Source organism: Pseudophryne corroboree, chromosome 1, assembly GCF_028390025.1.
Source record: "Pseudophryne corroboree isolate aPseCor3 chromosome 1, aPseCor3.hap2, whole genome shotgun sequence".
Lineage (NCBI taxonomy): Eukaryota > Metazoa > Chordata > Amphibia > Anura > Myobatrachidae > Pseudophryne > Pseudophryne corroboree.
In genome coordinates, this window is record NC_086444.1 from 436,648,095 (window position 1) to 436,671,116 (window position 23,022).

Here is a 23,022-nt window from a genome sequence, read left to right on the forward strand (position 1 = left end):
CACCGTTTCTCCGGCCACTCCTGCGTTTTTTCCGGAAACGGTAGCGTTTTCAGCCACACGCCCCTGAAACGCCGTGTTTCCGCCCAGTAACACCCATTTCCTGTCAATCACATTACGATCGCCGGAGCGATGAAAAAGCCGTGAGTAAAAATACTTTCTTCATAGTAAAGTTACTTGGCGCAGTCGCAGTGCGAACATTGCGCATGCGTACTAAGCGGATTTTCACTGCGATGCGATGAAAAATACCGAGCGAACAACTCGGAATGAGGGCCCTTGTGTTGTTAAAAAATGTTCATTAGGTGCCACCATTATTAGAGCTGCTGTGAGTCATAGGCTAGATGCGTCACCACCTGGAAAGTGATAATATGGAGAGTGTAAAAAGCACCAGCCAATCAGATCCGAACTGCCATGTAACAGGCTGTGTTTGAAAAATGACAATTAGAAGCTGGTTGGCTGGAGCTTTTTCACTCACCATTTTATCACTCTAGATGTGATGACGCATCTAGTCCTGTAGTGTTTTAAGAAAAATCTTGTATGTGTTGTTCAGGTTCACACATTGGGTTGTAAAATAATGTTAAGTAGCTGCCACCATTACTAGAAGCACTGTGAGTCATAGTGTGTAAAAAAAAAAAATTGTGTGTGTTGATCAGGTTCATATCAACACCCTTATTAGTGATCGAAGGCAGTCCTTCCAAAAAATTGGTTTGTGTGTGCCCAAAGAACCCAAAAACTTCAGCAACAAAAAGTCAACTCCTGTCGCTGAAGTGCTTGGTTTGTTAAATGTGAATGTTCTTTTAATATACAGGTTGAGTATCCCTTATCCAAAATTCAAAATCCCACATTTGTGGGTCCCCTACTAAGATAATGACATATATATTATATATTATGTGTATACACTGTTGTGCTCATAAGTTTACACACCCTAGCAGAATTTGTGATTTTCTGGCCATTTGTCAGAGAATATGAATGATAACTCACAAACTTTTCTTTCACTCATGGTTAGTGGTTGGGTGAAGCCATTTATTGTCAAACAACCGTGTTTACTCTTTTTAAATCATAATGACAACAGAAACTACCCAAATGACCCTGATCAAAAGTTTACATACCCCAGTTCTTAATACTGTGTATTGCCCCCTTTAATATCAATGATAGCTTGAAGTCTTTTGTGGTAGTTGTGGATGAGGCTCTTTATATTCTCAGATGGTAAAATTGCCCATTCTTCTTGGCAAAAAGCCTCCAGTTCCTGTAAATTCTTGGGCTGTCTTGCATGAACTGAACGTTTGAGATCTCCCCAGAGTGGCTCAATGATATTGAGGTCAGGAGACTGAGATGGCCACTCCAGAACCTTCACTTTATTCTAGAGATGAGCGGGTTCGGTTCCTCGGAATCCGAACCCCCCCGAACTTCAGCCTTTTTACACGGGTCCGAGGCAGACTCGGATCTTCCCGCCTTGCTCGGTTAACCCGAGCGCGCCCGAACGTCATCATCCCGCTGTTGGATTCTCGCGAGGCTCGGATTCTATCGCAAGACTCGGATTCTATATAAGGAGCCGCGCGTCGCCGCCATTTTCACACGTGCATTGAGATTGATAGGGAGAGGACGTGGCTGGCGTCCTCTCCGTTAGAATAGATAGAGACACTTGAGATGATTTACTACTAACTTAGTAATTTTGGGGAGCATTAGGAGTCCTCAGAGTGCAGAGTTTTGCTGATAGTTACTAGTGACCACCACCAGTTTTATTTATTATTTAATATAATCCGTTCTCTGCCTGAAAAAAAAAACGATACACAGTCACATACCATATCTGTGCTCAGCCTCAGTGTGCTGCATGATAATATCATCTATGTATATCTGACTGTGCTGAGTGCTCACTGCTCACACAGCTGAATTGTGAGGGAGACTGGGGTGCAGTTATAGCAGGAGTACAGTGCACACTTTTGCTGCCAGTGTGACTGACCAGTGACCACCAGTATATTGTCTGCCTGAAAAAGTTAAACACTCCTGTGGTGTTTTTTTTTTTAATTCTATAAACGCATTCTGCTGACAGTGTCCAGCAGGTCCGTCATTCATTATATTATATAAATATTTACCTGCAGTAGTGTTATATTTTTTTTGTTCATCTCTATCATCTTTATCATCTCTATATTAGCAGACGCAGTACGGTAGTCCACGGCTGTGGCTACCTCTGTGTCGTCAGTGCTCGTCCATAATTGTATACCTACCTGTGGTGGGGTTTTTTTTTCTATCTTCTTCATACTACTAGTTTAGGAGTCTGCTGACAGTGTCCAGCAGGTCCGTCATTATATTATATATACCTGCAGTAGTGATATATATATTTTTTATATCATTATCATCTCTATACTAGCAGACGCAGTACGGTAGTCCACGGCTGTAGCTACCTCTGTGTCATCAGTGCTCGTCCATAATTGTATACCTACCTGTGGTGGGTTTTTTTTTCTATCTTCTTCATACTAGTAGTTTAGGAGTCTGCTGACAGTGTCCAGCAGGTCCGTCATTATATTATATATACCTGCAGTAGTGATATATATATTTTTTATATCATTATCATCTCTATACTAGCAGATGCAGTACGGTAGTCCACGGCTGTAGCTACCTCTGTGTCGTCAGTGCTCGTCCATAATTGTATACCTACCTGTGGTGGGGTTTTTTTTTCTATCTTCTTCATACTAGTAGTTTAGGAGTCTGCTGACAGTGTCCAGCAGGTCCGTCATTATATTATATATACCTGCAGTAGTGATATATATATATTTTTTATATCATTATCATCTCTATACTAGCAGAAGCAGTACGGTAGTCCACGGCTGTAGCTACCTCTGTGTCGTCAGTGCTCGTCCATAATTGTATACCTACCTGTGGTGGGTTTTTTTTTCTATCTTCTTCATACTAGTAGTAGGAGTCTGCTGACAGTGTCGAGCAGGTCCGTCATTATATTATATATACCTGCAGTAGTGATATATATATATTTTTTATATCATTATCATCTCTATACTAGCAGACGCAGTACGGTAGTCCACAGCTGTAGCTACCTCTGTGTCGTCAGTGCTCGTCCATAATTGTATACCTACCTGTGGTGGGTTTTTTTTTCTATCTTCTTCATACTAGTAGTAGGAGTCTGCTGACAGTGTCCAGCAGGTCCGTCATTATATTATATATACCTGCAGTAGTGATATATATATATATTTTTTATATCATTATCATCTCTATACTAGCAGACGCAGTATGGTAGTCCACGGCTGTAGCTACCTCTGTGTCGTCAGTCACTCGTCATCCATAAGTATACTAGTATCCATCCATCTCCATTGTTTACCTGAGGTGCCTTTTAGTTGTGCCTATTAAAATATGGAGAACAAAAATGTTGAGGTTCCAAAAATAGGGAAAGATCAAGATCCACTTCCACCTCGTGCTGAAGCTGCTGCCACTAGTCATGGCCGAGACGATGAAATTCCATCAACGTCGTCTGCCAAGGCCGATGCCCAATGTCATAGTACAGAGCATGTAAAATCCAAAACACAAAATATCAGTAAAAAAAGGACTCAAAAATCTAAAATAAAATCGTCGGAGGAGAAGCGTAAACTTGCCAATATGCCATTTACCACATGGAGTGGCAAGGAACGGCTGAGGCCCTGGCCTATGTTCATGGCTAGTGGTTCAGCTTCACATGAGGATGGAAGCACTCAGCCTCTCGCTAGAAAAATGAAAAGACTTAAGCTGGCAAAAGCACAGCAAAGAACTTTCTTTGAAATCACAAATCCACAAGGAGAGTCCAATTGTGTCGGTTGCGATGCCTGACCTTCCCAACACTGGACGTGAAGAGCATGCGCCTTCCACCATTTGCACGCCCCCTGCAAGTGCTGGAAGGAGCACCCGCAGTCCAGTTCCTGATAGTCAGATTGAAGATGTCAGTGTTGAAGTACACCAGGATGAGGAGGATATGGGTGTTGCTGGCACTGGGGAGGAAATTGACAAGGAGGATTCTGATGGTGAGGTGGTTTGTTTAAGTCAGGCACCCGGGGAGACACCTGTTGTCCGTGGGAGGAATATGGCCATTGACATGCCTGGTGAAAATACCAAAAAATCAGCTCTTCGGTGTGGAAGTATTTCAACAGAAATGCGGACAACAGGTGTCAAGCCGTGTGTTGCCTTTGTCAAGCTGTAATAAGTAGGGGTAAGGACGTTAACCACCTCGGAACATCCTCCCTTATACGTCACCTGCAGCGCATTTATCATATTTCAGTGACAAGTTCAAAAACTTTGGGCGACAGCGGAAGCAGTCCACTGACCAGTAAATCCCTTCCTCTTGTAACCAAGCTCACGCAAACCACCCCACCAAATCCCTCAGTGTCAATTTCCTCCTTCCCCAGGAATGCCAATAGTCCTGCAGGCCATGTCACTGGCAATTCTGACGAGTCCTCTCCTGCCTGGGATTCCTCCGATGCATCCTTGCGTGTAACGCCTACTGCTGCTGGCACTGCTGTTGTTGCTGCTGGGAGTCGATGGTCATCCCAGAGGGGAAGTCGTAAGACGACTTTTACTACTTCCACCAAGCAATTGACTGTCCAACAGTCCTTTGCGAGGAAGATGAAATATCACAGCAGTCATCCTGCTGCAAAGCGGATAACTGAGGCCTTGGCATCCTGGGCGGTGAGAAACGTGGTTCCGGTATCCATCATTACTGCAGAGCCAACTATAGACTTGTTTGAGGTACTGTGTCCCCGGTACCAAATACCATCTAGGTTCCATTTCTCTAGGCAGGCGATACCGAAAATGTACACAGACCTCAGAAAAAGACTCACCAGTGTCCTAAAAAATGCAGTTGTACCCAATGTCCACTTAACCACGGACATGTGGACAAGTGGAGCAGGGCAGACTCAGGACTATATGACTGTGACAGCCCACTGGGTAGATGTATTGACTCCCGCCGCAAGAACAGCAGCGGCGGCACCAGTAGCAGCATCTCACAAACGCCAACTCTTTCCTAGGCAGGCTACGCTTTGTATCACCGCTTTCCAGAATACGTACACAGCTGAAAACCTCTTACGGCAACTGAGGAAGATCATCGCAGAATGGCTTACCCCAATTGGACTCTCCTGTGGATTTGTGGCATCGGACAACGCCAGCAATATTGTGTGTGCATTAAATCTGGGCAAATTCCAGCACGTCCCATGTTTTGCACATACCTTGAATTTGGTGGTGCAGAATTATTTAAAAAACGACAGGGGCGTGCAAGAGATGCTGTCGGTGGCCAGAAGAATTGCGGGACACTTTCGGCGTACAGGCACCACGTACAGAAGACTGGAGCAACACCAAAAACGCCTGAACCTGCCCTGCCATCATCTGAAGCAAGAAGTGGTAACGAGGTGGAATTCAACCCTCTATATGCTTCAGAGGTTGGAGGAGCAGCAAAAGGCCATTCAAGCCTATACAACTGACCACGATAAAGGAGGTGGAATGCACCTGTCTCAAGCGCAGTGGAGAATGATTTCAACGTTGTGCAAGGTTCTGCAACCTTTTGAACTTGCCACACGTGAAGTCAGTTCAGACACTGCCAGCCTGAGTCAGGTCATTCCCCTCATCAGGCTTTTGCAGAAGAAGCTGGAGACATTGAAGGAGGAGCTAACACAGAGCGATTCCGCTAGGCATGTGGGACTTGTGGATGGAGCCCTTAATTCGCTTAACAAGGATTCACGGGTGGTCAATCTGTTGAAATCAGAGCACTACATTTTGGCCACCGTGCTCGATCCTAGATTTAAAACCTACGTTGTAGCTCTCTTTCCGGCAGACACAAGTCTGCAGGGGTTCAAAGAACTGCTGGTGAGAAAATTGTCAAGTCAAGTGGAACGCGACCTGTCAACATCTCCTCCTTCACATTCTCCCGCAACTGGGGGTGCGAGGAAAAGGCTACGAATTCCGAGCCCACCCGCTGGCGGTGATGCAGGGCAGTCTGGAGCGACTGCTGATGCTGACATCTGGTCCGGACTGAAGGACCTGCCAACGATTACGGACACGTCGTCTACTGTCACTGCATATGATTCTCTCACCATTGAAAGAATGGTGGAGGATTATATGAGTGACCGCATCCAAGTAGGCACGTCAGACAGTCCGTACGTATACTGGCAGGAAAAAGAGGCAATTTGGAGGCCCTTGCACAAACTGGCTTTATTCTACCTAAGTTGCCCTCCCACAAGTGTGTACTCCGAAAGAGTGTTTAGTGCCGCCGCTCACCTTGTCAGCAATCGGCGTACGAGGTTACTTCCAGAAAATGTGGAGAAGATGATGTTCATTAAAATGAATTATAATCAATTCCTCCGTGGAGACATTCACCAGCAGCAATTGCCTCCACAAAGTACACAGGGAGCTGTGATGGTGGATTCCAGTGGGGACGAATTGATAATCTGTGAGGAGGGGGATGTACACGGTGATGAATCGGAGGATGATGATGAGGTGGACATCTTGCCTCTGTAGAGCCAGTTTGTGCAAGGAGAGATTAATTGCTTCTTTTTTGGTGGGGGTCCAAACCAACCAGTCATTTCAGTCACAGTCGTGTGGCAGACCCTGTCACTGAAATGATGGGTTGGTTAAAGTGTGCATGTCCTGTTTATACAACATAAGGGTGGGTGGGAGGGCCCAAGGACAATTCCATCTTGCACCTCTTTTTTCTTTCATTTTTCTTTGCGTCATGTGCTGTTTGGGGAGTGTTTTTTGGAAGGGCCATCCTGCGTGACACTGCAGTGCCACTCCTAGATGGGCCAGGTGTTTGTGTCGGCCACTAGGGTCGCTTATCTTAGTCACACAGCTACCTCATTGCGCCTCTTTTTTTTCTTCTTTGCGTCATGTGCTGTTTGGGGAGTATTTTTTGGAAGGGCCATCCTGCGTGACACTGCAGTGCCACTCCTAGATGGGCCAGGTGTTTGTGTCGGCCACTAGGGTCACTTATCTTAGTCACACAGCTACCTCATTGCGCCTCTTTTTTTTCTTCTTTGCGTCATGTGCTGTTTGGGGAGTATTTTTTGGAAGGGCCATCCTGCGTGACACTGCAGTGCCACTCCTAGATGGGCCAGGTGTTTGTGTCGGCCACTAGGGTCGCTTAGCTTACTCACACAGCTACCTCATTGCGCCTCTTTTTTTCTTTGCATCATGTGCTGTTTGGGGGGTGTTTTTTGGAAGGGACATCCTGCGTGACACTGCAGTGCCACTCCTAGATGGGCCAGGTGTTTGTGTCGGCCACTTGGGTCGCTGAGCTTAGTCATCCAGCGACCTCGGTGCAAATTTTAGGACTAAAAATAATATTGTGAGGTGTGAGGTGTTCAGAATAGACTGAAAATGAGTGGAAATTATGGTTATTGAGGTTAATAATACTTTGGGATCAAAATGACCCCCAAATTCTATGATTTAAGCTGTTTTTTAGGGTTTTTGGAAAAAGACACCCGAATCCAAAACACACCCGAATCCGACAAAAAAAATTCGGTGAGGTTTTGCCAAAACGCGTTCGAACCCAAAACACGGCCACGGAACCGAACCCAAAACCAAAACACAAAACCCGAAAAATTTCCGGTGCACATCTCTACTTTATTCTGCTGTAGCCAATGGCAGGTCGACTTGGCCTTGTGTTTTGGATCATTGTCATGTTGGAACATCCAAGTACGTCCCATGTGCAGCTTCCGGGCTGATGAGTGCAAATTTTCCTCCAGTATTTTCTGATAACATGCTGCATTCATCTTGCCATCAATTTTGACCAAGTTTCCAGTGCCTTTGTAGCTCACACATCCCCAAAACATCAACGATCCACCTCTGTGTTTCACAGTAGAAATGGTGTACCTTTCATCATAGGCCTTGTTGACTCCTCTCCAAATATAACGTTTATGGTTGTGGCCAAAAAGTTACATTTTGGTCTCATCACTCCAAATGACTTTGGCCCTCATTCCGAGTCGTTCGCTCGGTAATTTTCATCGCATCGCAGTGAAATTCCGCTTAGTACGCATGCGCAATAATCGCACTGCGACTGCGCCAAGTAATTTTACAATGAAGATAGTATTTTTACTCACGGCTTTTTCTTCGCTCCGGCGATCGTAGTGTGATTGACAGGAAATGGGTGTTACTGGGCGGAAACACGGCGTTTTCGGGGCGTGTGGATAAAAACGCTACCGTTTCCGGAAAAAACGCAGGAGTGGCCGGAGAAACGGGGGAGTGTCTGGGCGAACGCTGGGTGTGTTTGTGACGTCAAACCAGGAACGACAAGCACTGAACTGATCGCAGATGCCGAGTAAGTCTGAAGCTACTCTGAAACTGCTAAGTAGTTTGTAATCGCAATATTGCGAATACATCGGTCGCAATTTTAAGAAGCTAAGATACACTCCCAGTAGGCGTAGGCTTAGCCTGAGCAACTCTGCTAAATTCGCCTTGCGAGCGATCAACTCGGAATGAGGGCCTTTGTTCCAGAAGTTTTGAGGCTTCTCTCTGTGCTGTTTGGAGTATTGTAAGCTGGATGCTTCGTGGCATTTGCATAGTAATGGCTTTCTTCTGGAGACTCGACCATGCAGCCCATTTTTCTTCAAATGCCTCCTTATTGTGCATCTTGAAACAACCACACCACTTTTTTTCAGGGAGTCCTGTATTTCAGCTGAAGTTATTTGTGGATTTTTCTTTGCATCCCGAACAATTTTCCTGGCAGTTGTGGCTGAAATTTTTGTTGGTCTACCTGACCGTGATTTGGTTTCCACAGAATCCCTCATTTTCCACTTCTTAATTAGACTTTGAACACTGCTGATTGGCATTCTCAATTGCTTGGATATCTTTTTTTCTCATACGTCCTAGAGGATGCTGGGGACACCATAAGAACCATGGGGTATAGAAGGGATCTGCAGGAGACATGAACACTTTAAGACTTTTAAGGGATGTGAACTGGCTCCTCCCTCCATGCCCCTCCTCCAGACTCCAGTTTTAGAATTGTGCCCAGGCAGACTGGATGCACTTGGAGGAGCTCTACTGAGTTTCTCTGAAAATACTTTATGTTAGGTTTTTTATTTTCAGGGAGGACTGCTGGCACCAGTCTCCCTGCATTGTGGGACTTAGGGGAGAGAAGTCAGACCTACTTCTAGTGAGTTAAAAGCTCTGCTTCTTGGCTACAGGACACCATTAGCTCCTGAGGGTTTGGAACACTAGGCACGCCTAGGGGTTCACTCCCAGAGCCCGCCGTCACCCCCCTCGCAGAGCCAGAAGTCAGAAGACAGGTGAGTAGAAGAAGAAAAGAAGACTTCAGTGATGGCTTCTGAGGTACCGCACAGCGATCGCGCTGCGCGCCATGCTCCCACACACACAGCGGCACTACAGGGTGCAGGGCGCGCGGGGGGAAGCGCCCTGGGCAGCATAAAACTCCTCATTAAGGCTGGCAAAGTGGAAAATAAGTGCCTAGGCACTAAATCCTAACCCCCGCCAGTGTAATTATTTTAAAAAATAGCGGGGCTGAAGCGCACCATTAAGGGGATGTGGCTTAGCCCTCACAGCTCTCATCAGCGCCATTTTCTCTTCACAGAGCTGCAGAGACGCTGGTCCTTCCTCAACACTGCTGTACTAGTGACAGTGTGCAAAACCAGGGGGGGGGCACAGTTAATTTGGTGCAAATATAAGTATTATAAAAGCACTACAGGTCTGAAGCTTTATATTAACATTTCAGAACCGGGATTGGGCGCTGGGTTGTGAGCTGGCAATCTCCCTCTGTGTTTCTCTGACAGACTTTACTGTGGGTCTGTCCCCTTTTTGCCCAGTGTGTCTGTGGGTGTCGGTACGCGTGTGTCGGCATGTCTGAAGCGGAGTGCTCTTCCCAGGAGGAGACTGTGTTAGGGACAGAAACGGCTGTTGGAGTGATCCTGTCGGCACCGCTGACTCCTGATTGGGTAAATGTGTTGAATGCCTTGAATGCTAATGTGGCTCTTATTAATAAGAGATTAGATAGATCTGAATCTCAGAACCAGGCATGGAAGAAATCTGTGGAGAATGTGTTATCACAGGTTCAGACCCCTCCGGGTCACATAAACGTTCGTTTGCTCAGTTGGCAGACACAGATACCGAAACGGACACTGACTTCAGTTCGGCTATAGTGATGCCAGATTAGACCCAAAATTGGCAAAGAACATTTTGTACATGATTGTGGCAATAAAAGACGTGTTACATATCACGGAAGACCCTGCGGTTCCTGATACTAGGGTCTGTATGTATAAGGGAAAGAAATCTGAGGTAACGTTTACTCCCTCTCATGAACTGAATACTCTGTTTGAAAAAATGTGGGAAAATCCTGACAAAAAGTTTCTGATTCCCAAAAGGATTCCGGTGGCGTATCCGTTCCCCTCTGGGGATAGAGAAAAGTGGGAGTCATCCCCCATTGTGGACAAGGCTCTATCACCGTTGTCTAAAAAGGTGGCTTTACCGTCTCGTGACACAGCAGCCCTTAAGGATCCTGCGGATCGTAGACAGGAAAATACGTTAAAATCCATTTACGTCACCACAAGTACACTGCTCAGACCAACCATCGCATCTGCGTGGGTGAGTAGTGCTATCGAGAAGTGGGCAGAGAACTTGTCATCTAATATAGATACCCTAGATAGAGATAGCATCCTGCTAACTCTGGGTTATATCAAGGACGCTGCGGCCTACCTAAAGGAGGTGGCGAGAGATATTGGCATTTTGGGATCAAAAGCCAATGCCATGGCGATTTCAGCTAGGAGGGCCTTGTGGATTCATCATTGGAATGCTGATGCTGACTCTAAGAAAGCTATGGAGTCTCTCCCATATAAAGGTAGTGTCTTGTTTGGTGAGGGTCTCACTGATTTGGTATCTACGGCTACCGCGGGTAAGTCGTCATTTTTGCCTTATGTTCCTTCACAACAAAAGAAAGCTCACCACTTTCAGATGCAGTCCTTTCGGCCAAATAAATACAAAAAAGGCTGAGGTTATTCCTTCCTTGCTAATAGGGGAAGAGGAAAAGGTAAAAGATCTCCGGCCATGGCATGTTCCCAGGAGCAGAAGTCCTCCCCGGCTTCTGCCAAATCCACCGCATGACACTGGGGCTCCTCTGCGGGAGTCCGCACCGGTGGGGGCACGTCTCAAGCTCTTCAGTCAATTCTGGGCTCGTTCGGCCCTGGACCCATGGATTTTAGAAATAGTGTCCCAGGGGTCCAAACTGGAGTTTCAAGACGTTCCCCCTCACCGATTTTTCAAATCGGCCTTACCAGCTTCTCATCCGGACCGGAAGGTTGTATGCGATGCAATACAAAAGTTGGGTCTAAAGTCATTATCAGGGTTCCCCCGTCTCAACAGGGAGAAGGCTTTTATTCAAGCCTGTTTGTGGTCCCGAAGCCGGACGGTTCGGTCAGACCATTTCTGAACCTAAAGTCCCTCAATCTTTACCAAAGAAAATTCAAATTCAAGATGGAATCTCTCCGAGCTGTGATCTCCAGTCTGGAGGAAGGGGATTTCATGGTGTTGGTCGACATAAAGGATGCCTACTTACACATCCCCATATATCCTCTGCATCAGGCTTACCTGAGGTTTGCTATTCAGGATTGTCATTACCAATTTCAGACGTTGCCGTTTGGTCTGTCCACGGCTCCGAGGATTTTCACCAAGGTATCTCCTGATAAAGGTGAGATCCAAAGACAAGCTGGAGCAGGACATTGCGCTCTGCCTGACAGTTCTGCAGCAACATGGTTGGCTCCTAAACTTGTCGAAGTCACAGTTGAATCCGAAATGGCTGTCGTTTTGGGGAATGATTCTGGACACAGAATTACAGAGAGTTTTTCTTCCAGAAGAGAAGGCTCTGGAGATTCAGAGTTTGGTCAAACAAATTCTGAAACCAACGAGAGTATCAATCCACCAATGCACTCGATTACTGGGGAAGATGGTGGTGGCCTACGAGGCCATTCCATTTGGCAGATTCCATGCCAGAGTGTTTCAGTGGGACCTATTGGACAAGTGGTCCGGATCCCATCTGCACATGCACCGGAAAATAATCCTGTCCTCCAAGACCAGAATCTCACTCCTGTGGTGGCTGCACAGCTCTCACCTCCTAGAGGGACGCAGGTTCGGGATCAAGGACTGGATCCTAGTAACCACGGATGCGAGTCTCTGAGGCTGGGGAGCAGTCACACAGGGGGAAACCTTCCAGGGAAAATGGTCAAGCCAGGAATTTTGTCTACACATAAACGTTCTAGAGATAAGGGCCATTTACAATGGTCTTCTTCAAGCGGAACGTCTTCTTCACAACCTGCCCGTCCTAATACAGTCGGACAACATAATGGCAGTAGCGCACATAAACCTCCAGGGTGGAACAAAGAGCAGGGCGGCAATGGCAGAGGCCACAAAAGTTCTCCACTGGGTGGAAAGACATACAAGCGCTCTGTCAGCAATCTTCATTCCAGGAGTGGACAACTGGGAAGCAGATTTCCTCAGCAGACACGATCTCCATCCAGGAGAGTGGGGTCTTCATCAAGAGGTCTTCACAGAAGTGACAAGTCTTTAGGGAATTCCTCAAATAGACATGATGGCATCTCGCCTCAACAAGAAACTTCAGAGATATTGTTCCAGGTCGACGGACCCTCAAGCAATAGCAGTGGATGCCCTAGTGACACCGTGGGTGTTTCAGTAGGTATACCTGTTCCCTCCACTTCCACCATTCCAAAGGTGCTAAAGCTCATAAGAAGAACAAAGGTTCAGGCGATTCTCATTGTTCCAGACTGGCCAAGGAGGGCTTGGTATTCAGATCTTCAGGAATTACTCATAAGAGATCCCTGGCCTCTTCCTCTACGAGAGGATCTGTTACAGCAGGGGCCGTGAGTATATCTCGACTTACCGCGGCTACGTTTGACATCTTGGCGGTTGAATGCCGGATCCTAGCCCGAAAGGGTATTCCCAGTGAAGTCATTCCCACATTTCTTCAGGCTGGAAAAGGAGTAACGGCTAAACATTACCACCGTATTTGGAAAAAATATGTGTCTTGGTGTGAATCCAAGAAGGCTCCTATGGAAGAATTTCAGCTAGGGCGTTTTCTCCATTTCCAGCAAGCAGGTGTGGATGCGGGCCTAAAGTTAGGCTCGATTAAAGTACAAATTTCGGCCTTATCGGTTTTCTTTCAGAAACAATTTGCCTCCCTTCCAGAAGTTCAGACTTTCGTGAAAGGAGTTTTGCACATACAACCTCCATTTGTGCCCCCAGTGGCACCATGGGATCTTAATGTGGTGTTGCATTTCCTTCAGTCACATTGGTTTGAACCTTTACAGAAGGTAGAGTTGAAATTTCTCACTTGGAAAGTGGTAATGCTATTGGCCTTAGCATCCGCAAGGCGGGTGTCTGAGTTAGCGGCTTTGTCTCACAAGAGTCCTTATTTAATCTTCCATGAAGATAGAGCGGAGTTTAGGACTCAACAATTTCTGCCGAAGGTGGTTTCATTGTTCCATATGAACCAGCCTATTGTGGTACCAGTGGCTACTGACACCTACACGGAGTAAAAATCTCTCGATGGTGTCAGGGCCTTAAAGATTTATGTCACCAGAACGGCTCAACTTAGGAAAACAGAAGCTCTGTTTGTCCTATATGCTGCCAACAAGATTGGGACGCCTGCTTCCAAGCAGACTATTGCGCACTGGATCTGTAATACGATTCGACATGCTCATTCTACGGCTGGATTGCCGTTACCGAAATCAGTGAAGGCCCACTCTACCAGAAAGGTGGGCTCATCCTGGGTGGCTGCCCGGGGGGTCTCGGCATTACAACTCTACCGAGCAGCTACTTGGTCGGGTTCAAACACTTTTGCCAAATTTTACAAGTTTGATACTCTGGCTGATGAGGACCTCATGTTTGGTCAACTGCTGCTGCAGAGTCATTCGCACTCTCCCGCCCATTCTAGAGCTTTGGTATAAACCCCATGGTTCTTATGGTGTATTCAGTATCCTCTAGGACGTATGAGAAAATAGGATTTTAATACCTACTGGTAAATCCTTTTCTCTTAGTCCGTAGAGGATGCTGGGTGCCCGTCCCTGAGCGGACTCTGTCTGCAATTATTAGTTCTGTTACACACGGGTTGTGTTATGTTATAGTCAGCCTGTTGCTGATGTTGTTCATGCCGTTGACTGGAGTTCTGTTAAATGCCATGTTGCAGGACGTGTTTGAGGTGTGAGCTGGTATGTATCTCACCTTAGTTTAACAATAAATCCGTTTCCTCAAAATGTCCATCTCCCTGGGCACAGTTCCTATAACTGGAGTCTGGAGGAGGGGCATAGAAGGAGGAGCCAGTTCACACCCCTTAAAAGTCTTAAAGTGCCCATGTTTCCTGCGGATTCCGTCTATACCCCATGGTTCTTATGGTGTCCCCATAGAGAAAAGGATTTACCGGTAGCTATTAAAATCCTATTATATCCCTTTCCTGTTTTATACAGTTCAGTAATCTTTTCCCGCAGATCCTTTGACAATTCTTTTGCTTTCCCCATGACTCAGAATCCAGACACGTCAGTGCAGCACTGGATGAAAGATGCAAGGGTCTTTCAGGAGTCCAGAAACTCACTGACCTTTTATACATACACACTGATTACAAGCATACAGATCACAGGTGAGAATGGTTACCTTTAGTAGCCATTTAAACCCGTTTGTGTCAACTTGTGTGCATGTTATCAGGCCAAAATCTCCAGGATATGTAAACTTTTGATCAGGGTAATTTGGGTAGTTTCTGTTGTCATTATGATTTAAAAACAGTAAACACAGTTGTTTGACAATAAATGACTTCACCCAACCACTAACCAAGAGTGAAAGAAAAGTTTGTGAGCTATCATTCATATTCTCTGACAAATGGCCAGAAAATCACAAATTCTGCTAGGGTATGTAAACTTCTGAGCACAACTGTATATATATATTACATATTTTGATTTTGGTATTGGATCTGTATCTCCCTCGTGTTTTGGATCTGTATTTGATTTTGTTAAAACTGTTCTTGTGTGTTTTACTTTTGGTTTTGGATCTGTATTTATGCCAAAAACTCTTAAAAACAGCTAAAATCACAGAATTTGGGCCTTATTTTTTTCTACAGTATTATTAACCTCAATAACACTAATTTCTAGTCATTTCCAGTCAATTTTGACCGCCTCAATGCTCACAATATTGTTTTCATCCATCTCAGACCAAAGGCTGCAGTAAACTGGCTGGTTATTTACTAACCGTCACATCAGCAGCATAAACATGCGCCAGTTTATCGCACATCTATTGTATAAAGCATAGCCACACAGCAGTGCAGACATGAAAAGTGGTGCAAGAATTGTCCTTGGGCCCTCCCTCCCACCCTTATGTTGAATTTTAAAAAGGACATGCAAAATTTAACCAAGCACTACAGTGACAGGGACTGACACTTTTGTGACTGCAGTGCTTGCTTTGTTTGGGCCCCCACAAAACAATTTTTTTGAAGGACTACCTCTGATCACTAATGAGGAGGTTGATGATGAGGGTGTTAATTACATTATAATCTTGTTCAATAAATTTCATTAACTGGGTGCCAATGACGTGAAATGGAGGAGTTGCGGAGATAGCTAACGCCCCTACCTCTACTAACTTTGGCCTCACAAATGGAGCAGATGCCTTCACAAACATTGTCAGGACTTGGGTAAAAATAATTCCACACCCAAGTGGTGGCTTTTTTAGTCTTATGCCCAGGCTTCACAATGACTTTTTTTCTATCATGTACAAGAACTGCAGCCACTGGTGGCTGACTTACACAAACAACATCATCAACATCCACCTCAGTGTCAGCTAGTAGTACACACAATTTCTATTATGCCCTCATCATCACCATCTTTACTTGCACTGCTCCCCACATGTGCAGATGGTGCAGAACTGGTCTAAGGAGGTGAAAGAGGATTCTCTATGAGGACAGTGTGAGAAATGTCAGACTCACACAAAGCTGACATGGACACCCCTAAACAATACTAAGGAATATGTGATGGTTCTGAACGTACAGTTTGTTCTACTGCCTTGGTGGTTTTTTTTTACACCTCTTCTAGACTTTGGGTGAAAAGTTCTTGCATCGTCATTAGATGCAGAAGAAGATGTCTCACTGACAGTTACAGAACCACCACTTAAAGGTCAAGACCTGAGTCTTTCCTTGCCACTTTCATGTTTTTTTTGCAGCTAACTTTCCTCTTGATGTATTTTTTTTTTTTACAACTGTAAAAACTAAATTTCTTCTTTGATTTTACATGCCCTGACTGAAGCCCTCTATTCCCTTGGACATCGGCCTTAGTAGATGAAGTTGATGGATTTGTATAATCATGACTGGTGGCAGCACCTGGAGCACTAGTATGTGCTTCCTGCTCTCCTCTCAATTTTTTTGTCCTCCATATCTATCAACAGACTTGAACCAAGTGGGTACAGCACACACCACGATTTGTGCAAATGTACCACTTACAGTGTCATACAATACATGTATGAGTCAGAAATAGTAATCTAACACTCTGGTTTAATTTCACCAACAGTGTTGCATAATATGTGTATGAGTATGAAAAAAAAATATATTACTGTGGTTCCACCTTCACCCATAGGTGGTCATTCTCAGTTGTTCGCTAGCTAGCTGCTTTTAGCAGCATTGCAAACGCTAGGCCGCCGCCCTCTGGGAGTGTATCTTAGTTTAGCAGAATTACGAAAGATTAGCAGAATTGCTACTGAATAATTCCTTGCAGTTTCTGAGTAGCTCCAGACCTACTCCTAGATTGCGATCACCTCAGTCCGTTTAGTTCCTTGTTTGACGTCACAAACACACCCTGCGTTTGGACAGCCACTCCCCCGTTTCTCCAGCCACTCCTGCGTTTTGACCTGGCACGCCTGCATTTTTTAGCACACTTCCTGAAAACGCCAAGTTGCCGCCCAGAAACACCCACTTCCTGTCAATCACACTACGATCACTCGAGCGTTGAAAAAACGTTGCTCGAGCTTGTGCAAATCTCCAAAGTTTTGTGTTAAATTACTAAGCGCTTGCGCGCTGCGTACCATGCGCATGCGCATTTCCCACCTAATCGCTGCGTTGCGAAAAATGGCAACGAGCGAACAACTTGGAATGACCACCATAGTGTCACACATTACGTGTATGAGTCAGAAATAGTAATCTAAAACTGTGGTTTAATTTCACCAACAGTGTTGCACAATATGTGTATGAGTACAAAATAAAATATATTAATGTGGTTCCACCTTCACCCATATTGTCATAAAATATGCAAATCCAATACAAGTACAGTATGATTAATAATATGCTGCAGTCTGACCGGCACAGAAAAGTTATAGTATAGTACTGTACACTGGGGTTTAATACCCCCAAAAAACACGTTTTTTCTTCAAATGATAAATTATTTAGCTATAACTGGTGAAGCACCCCTAGATTGGCAGAAGACCCCTTTATGTACAACAACGCACGGACCACCTACAGTGTCACTCACAATACCTGCATGATAATTATAGTACACTGTACACTGATTATTATACAGCAGCCCTCTTATGGATGGAGGGAGTACCCTTGAACACAGCAGCCCCATGATGAAACACAGCACCCCTGAAGGACACAGGTACCCCTTTAGCAGTCCTTGATGGACAAAAATAGAGCACCCCTGTGCGTGTCTGTTCACTACCACAGGTGAAGTAAAATGGCGCGATCACTAGGGGCCTTACATAGAATCCAAATCCCGCGGGAATGAGACAGCAGGAGGATGACGTTTTGTCTAGATTTGGGATCTGAGTCAGGCAGGAAAACCTGAGCCAGCTCGGATCCCACCTCGAATCGCAATATTTGGATGGGTCTGGTTCTCATAGAACCAAACCCGCTCATCTCTAATTATTATTATTATTATTATTATTATTATTATTTTGTTGATAGATTTGTTTACATTTTTCTAAATTATTATAATTATGAAAATAGCAAATTATTGAAACCACTAACTAGAGGAAGGTAAAATAGGGTATCATAGTGTCAACAAAAGGAGCAGCGGACAATACCGGTAACAAACCAGGTAATGCCTATGCAAACCATTGCTTCATGATAACCCTCTGCGAAGTCTATGGTATAACTAAAGATTGTTATATTTACAGTCTTTTTTGGATCTGACCATATCAAAATCGTAATGATTTCATAGATATTCTTTGTTTCCATAATGCTCACCACGATTCATAGAAAATTATCGATCATAAGATTGACAAGAGGCTTTGGAGGGATATAAGTCAGTGATGTAGAAGAGAAGAAATGGCACCTCCTCAGAATGCTGAACTGTTTAAACAGATTACCAGCATTATAGAAATTTTGTAAAGTCAAATGAAAGGATTCATTTATATTGGTGATGTGCAGGTATGGATTTACTCGGTTTTTAACGCAAGTTCAGATTTATCCAGATTTTTCTTATTGGCTAACCAAAACACGTGACATCTGAGAGCCAATAAGATGCAGTTTTAAGATCCGGGAAAATCAGAGAAATCCGGGTAATTCCGAACCCACACATTTCTAATTTATATATTTATCATTTCATGTTCTCATAAGACAAAATGATAAATAAGCCTGTTTTGTCACCTACAGTATATGAGTTTAATTGTTTATGGTTTTATTTCATGATAGCTCTAAATAAATGCTAATGTCTATAAATAATGTAAGTGGTTGGTGTATTTTTATTTTACTAAATCAACATTATTAATTGTTTCTCCCATCTCAGGTGCTTTGGGCATATTATGTATGGACTGAATTCTTTCCTGTCAAATTGTTTGATTGTAGCCTGTATTATATATTCTTTCATTTTACTAGCAATATACTGTATATCAGTTTGTAACAGTAGTCCTCAATATATCATCCCAAGTACCAAATATCTCTGCAGAAATGTCTCATATCAACCAAACTATATTTATATTTGTTGGATTCACACATGGTCTTTGGGCACATTCCAGTTTACTATGCATTGTACTTTATATTCTATGTCTAACTGGAAACTTGTTTATTATAACAGCCACCTGGCTGGACAAACGTCTCCATATCCCCATGTATTTCTTCCTCAGCAGCCTGGCTTTCTTGGATACTTGTCTTATATCATGCACTGTCCCCAACCTGCTCACTATACTGGTTTACAACCAAAGGACAATATCTTTATCTGGATGCATTGTGCAGCTTTACTTCTATCTGTCACTTGGAACTATAGAAATGTATCATTTGGCTGTCATGTCAGTGGATCGGTATGTGGCAATCTGTCTTCCACTGAGGTACCATTCAATCTTCACCAACAGGGTCTGTCTATGGTTGGTACTAATAGTTTGGATATTTGGATTTATTACTTTCATTTATCCCATAATATTAATCCCTGATTTGTCTTTCTGTGGTCCATATGAAATCAATCATTTCTTCTGTGATAGTTCAGCCTTAGTGAAGATCAGTTGCTCTGGTGCAAGACAGTTTGATATGGTTTGTGCCATTTTCGCCTCAGCTGTCATTTTGGGATCTTTCTCCCTCACCATAATTTCTTATTACAACATTCTCATCACCATACTAATGATACCATCCACCAGTGGCAAAATCAAAGCTTTCTCCACTTGCACATCTCACTTCACTGTGGTCACAATAACTTATGGCAGTTCTATCTTTATTTATGTACGGCCAGTAGAAAGTTCCTCCCTTGACTATAATAAAACTGTTGCACTTCTGAACAGTATAATGACTCCAGTACTTAATCCATTTATATACAGCCTGCGAAATAAGCAAGTCCAACAAGTCTTCCGAGATTTGTGGTCAAAGATTGTTCCCCACAGTAGATTGTTTTTGTAAATTAATAAAGGAGATAACCATCTTAAAAGCTGTTCTGTCCTCTTCTAGGGCCCCCACCATTACAATGTCCAGCTCCTCCTGAATAGCTTATATAAACTTTCCTCACTTTCAAACATAGTTGGGTAATAGGTTATAAATTCCTATTGTTAGTGAGGCAGATTAATATTAATACTGAAACTGGTGAAGAAGTGTGGAAATATAAAAAATGAGAATCATTCAAGGGTAAAAAATTGTTACAAAATTCTTATTATGTGTATGCTAAATAATACATAATTAACTGATTATTGTTTATAAGCTGTTATACAATATAGCCTGTATTGTAATAATGATGGAGATAAATGATAATTGAATTAAATGGTTTTAAATTGCATATACAATAAGCAGCTAAAGATGTCTCTCCATCTCATATTGCTTATTGAGATGTTGACTGAATCCAAATGCCTAGTTTAATTTCAAGTCCATATGTTATATCCCGTTGTAGTGAGGTATCACCTATCCTTTCTCCAGGTTCAGCCATGGCTTTTCAAAACAATGGAGCCATGGATGCCCAAAACTACATGCCTGAGGATGCTCTGGTGCCCTGCAGAGATTCAGGCTAGTGTGCAGCGCATGGAAAGGGACAGGGGAAAGTCCACAAATGTAACAAAGGAGAAACGAACAATGAAATGTTGAGCCAACAGCAGTCACATGCCTGTGAAATTGGAACCAACATCATGGAGCTGAGGTGCATGAAGATGTCACTGCACAGGACTGTGAGATGTCAAGAGTGACAGACCTGATCTGGTGTGGCAGTGAAGAAAATGCCAGAGACAGAAAGAGAGTGAATACCACTAGATGCAGAGAGAAAGAAGACAGATAAGGCTACAGAAATGTCCAGGGAGTCTAGCTTCAGTTAATAGTTTGGAGTTTATAGTGCGACAGTCTCTTCCAGTGTTTGTTGTAACTACCTTTCTTCAGATCTTGAATTTAGTGAAAGAAACCCATTTATTACTATGATACACATAGCTGGTTAGTGTGACAGACATTGTTGTTATTATTATGTTTTCTAATAGAGGTACAACATAGAATTATACAGTATTGCCTAAAACGTGGACACACAAAAAGATTCTAATATGACCCTGGTTACCACCAATTAAGACATTTAAATAGTCCCCATATTGCATTGTGACCTTGAAATTGCCATTTCAAACTCAGGCTGATAATATTTGCAGTAATTTATTTATGTGAAAGTTCTTTCTTATTTCTGTAGGTATTCAGTGTTAAGTAGGTCTGTATAATAAGTCTTATGATATATTAACTTAGGACTAAAATTAACTTTGTATCATATAATGTATAAAGAGTTAGTTATAAGCTTAAATGAAGCAATATTTAATTAACTTTTAAGCTTAAATAGATAGTAATTGTATCTCTTAGTGCGATACTGTATATTGTTATTGAGAAGTATTATAATCTGTTCCAGCATATTTTGCCAGTCCTCCATTTAAGTGATATGATCCATTCTAATGGATCTCTGGAGTCATTTGTAATAAATACAATTTTTTGCATACCTTATGTCTAGCTTCCTCTGTCTGAGAGGAAAATCCTTGCATCTCTGCTGTGGTGTAAAGAAACAAAGATGCAGAAGTGCTGCTGAAGGAAGAGTTACTTGGCAAGAGCACATTGCATCAGACAAGGAGTAACCACAACAACACAATGGGGTCACAATTCTGATACATAGTAGAATCCCCTTCACCCTTCACTCGGTCTACATGGACTATGATGGTAGATATATTATTCTCATGGGATTGCTGGGCCATCTAGAATGCACTTTTGCAAATTTATATGCACCTAACTCAGACCAGGTCCCCTTTTTTAATGCCTTCTTCTCGCAGTTAAACAAGAGACGAAAAGGTTATTTAATAGTCGGTGGGGATTTCAATACTATTCTTCACTCTACACTAGATAAAACACACTTCACCGCATACACTCGACCCAGCCCACCGACTTATACATTGAACAAACATATTAAGGAAGCGGGACTGATTGACGCCTGGTGGACCCTCAATCCCTCCGCCAGAGACTATACATTTTTCTCGATACTGCATCAGTCTTATTCTCGTATTGATATGTTTTTCTGTTGCACATCAGTTGCTAAACATATTTCCGGTTCTTCAATCATTCCCAATACTTGGTCTGACCACTCAATCTTAACTATTTCAGTTGACATTTTTGAGACCACAGCCTCTCACCAACCTTGGCGCTTAAACAAAACTCGACTGAAAATTCCCCAATTCCAAAATACAATTGACTCCGCCATTTCAGACTATTTCTCCCTCACCATCACTGATTCCGCTTGCTACCCCCTGGTCTGGGAAGCCCACAAAGCTGTGATTAGAGCTCACATTATTAGCTACGCTTCACAAAGAAATAGGGATCATAAACAAAAACTGTCTTCACTGATGGCTGAAGTTCACAGACTGGAAAAATTGCACAAAACTGACCCTTCAAGCGTGTTATTCAGGCAGCATACTTCTGCCAGGGCATTTCTAAATGCCTTATTATACAAAGGTACCGAAAGAGCCTTGTGTAGACTGAAACAATGCTTTTATGAAAAAAGCAATAAAGCTGACACGCTTCTAGCTAATAGACTGAAGGCCCGCAGGGCTCTGACAGCTATCTCGGCTATTAAAGACAACAAGGAGCTCCTTCACTACAATCCTTCTACTATTAACTCTCTTTTTAAAGCATATTATGAGTGCCTATACAATTTGTCAACCCCACAGCCCAAGAGTACTACCTCTTTTGATGAATATTTGTCTTCATGTGACCTCTCTAGTCAGTAGCGGATCTTGCCACGGGCAAGCAGGACTTTTGCCCGGGGCGCCGCCTTCTGGAGGGTGCCGGCGCCATCTGGAGGGCGCCGCACCATGGCAAGATCCGCTGCTGCTGTGCCCCCCGTGCCACTGCCCGCTGCCCGCTGTCCGCTGTCTAGTTTCCCTTCGTCGGCTGCCCGTTGTGAAGGGAAACTAGATGCTATGCGTCTAGTTTCCATTCGTGGAGACGACCTTTACTGTAATGATGTGCGGGGCGCGTTGACGTCATCGCGCACCGCACAGCAAAGGTCCTCTCCACGAAGGGAACTAGACGCTTAGCGTCTAGTTTTCCTTCGTGGAGAGGACCTTTGCTGTGCTGTGCGCGATGATGTCATTGCA

General features: G+C 43.8%; 1 protein-coding gene across 1 annotated transcript in view; it reads left to right on the forward strand.

Moving 5' to 3' along the window:
* Nucleotides 1-21,510, forward strand: part of LOC134970256 (olfactory receptor 6M1-like) — a 52,639-nt gene extending 31,129 nt beyond the window's left edge. Inside the window, exons 3-4 of the mRNA XM_063946272.1 lie at nucleotides 18,824-19,827; nucleotides 21,390-21,510. Coding sequence (XP_063802342.1) covers nucleotides 18,824-19,827; nucleotides 21,390-21,510 — 1,125 coding nt within the window. The remainder of the gene's footprint in view (nucleotides 1-18,823; nucleotides 19,828-21,389) is intronic.
* Nucleotides 21,511-23,022: the final 1,512 nt, after the last annotated feature.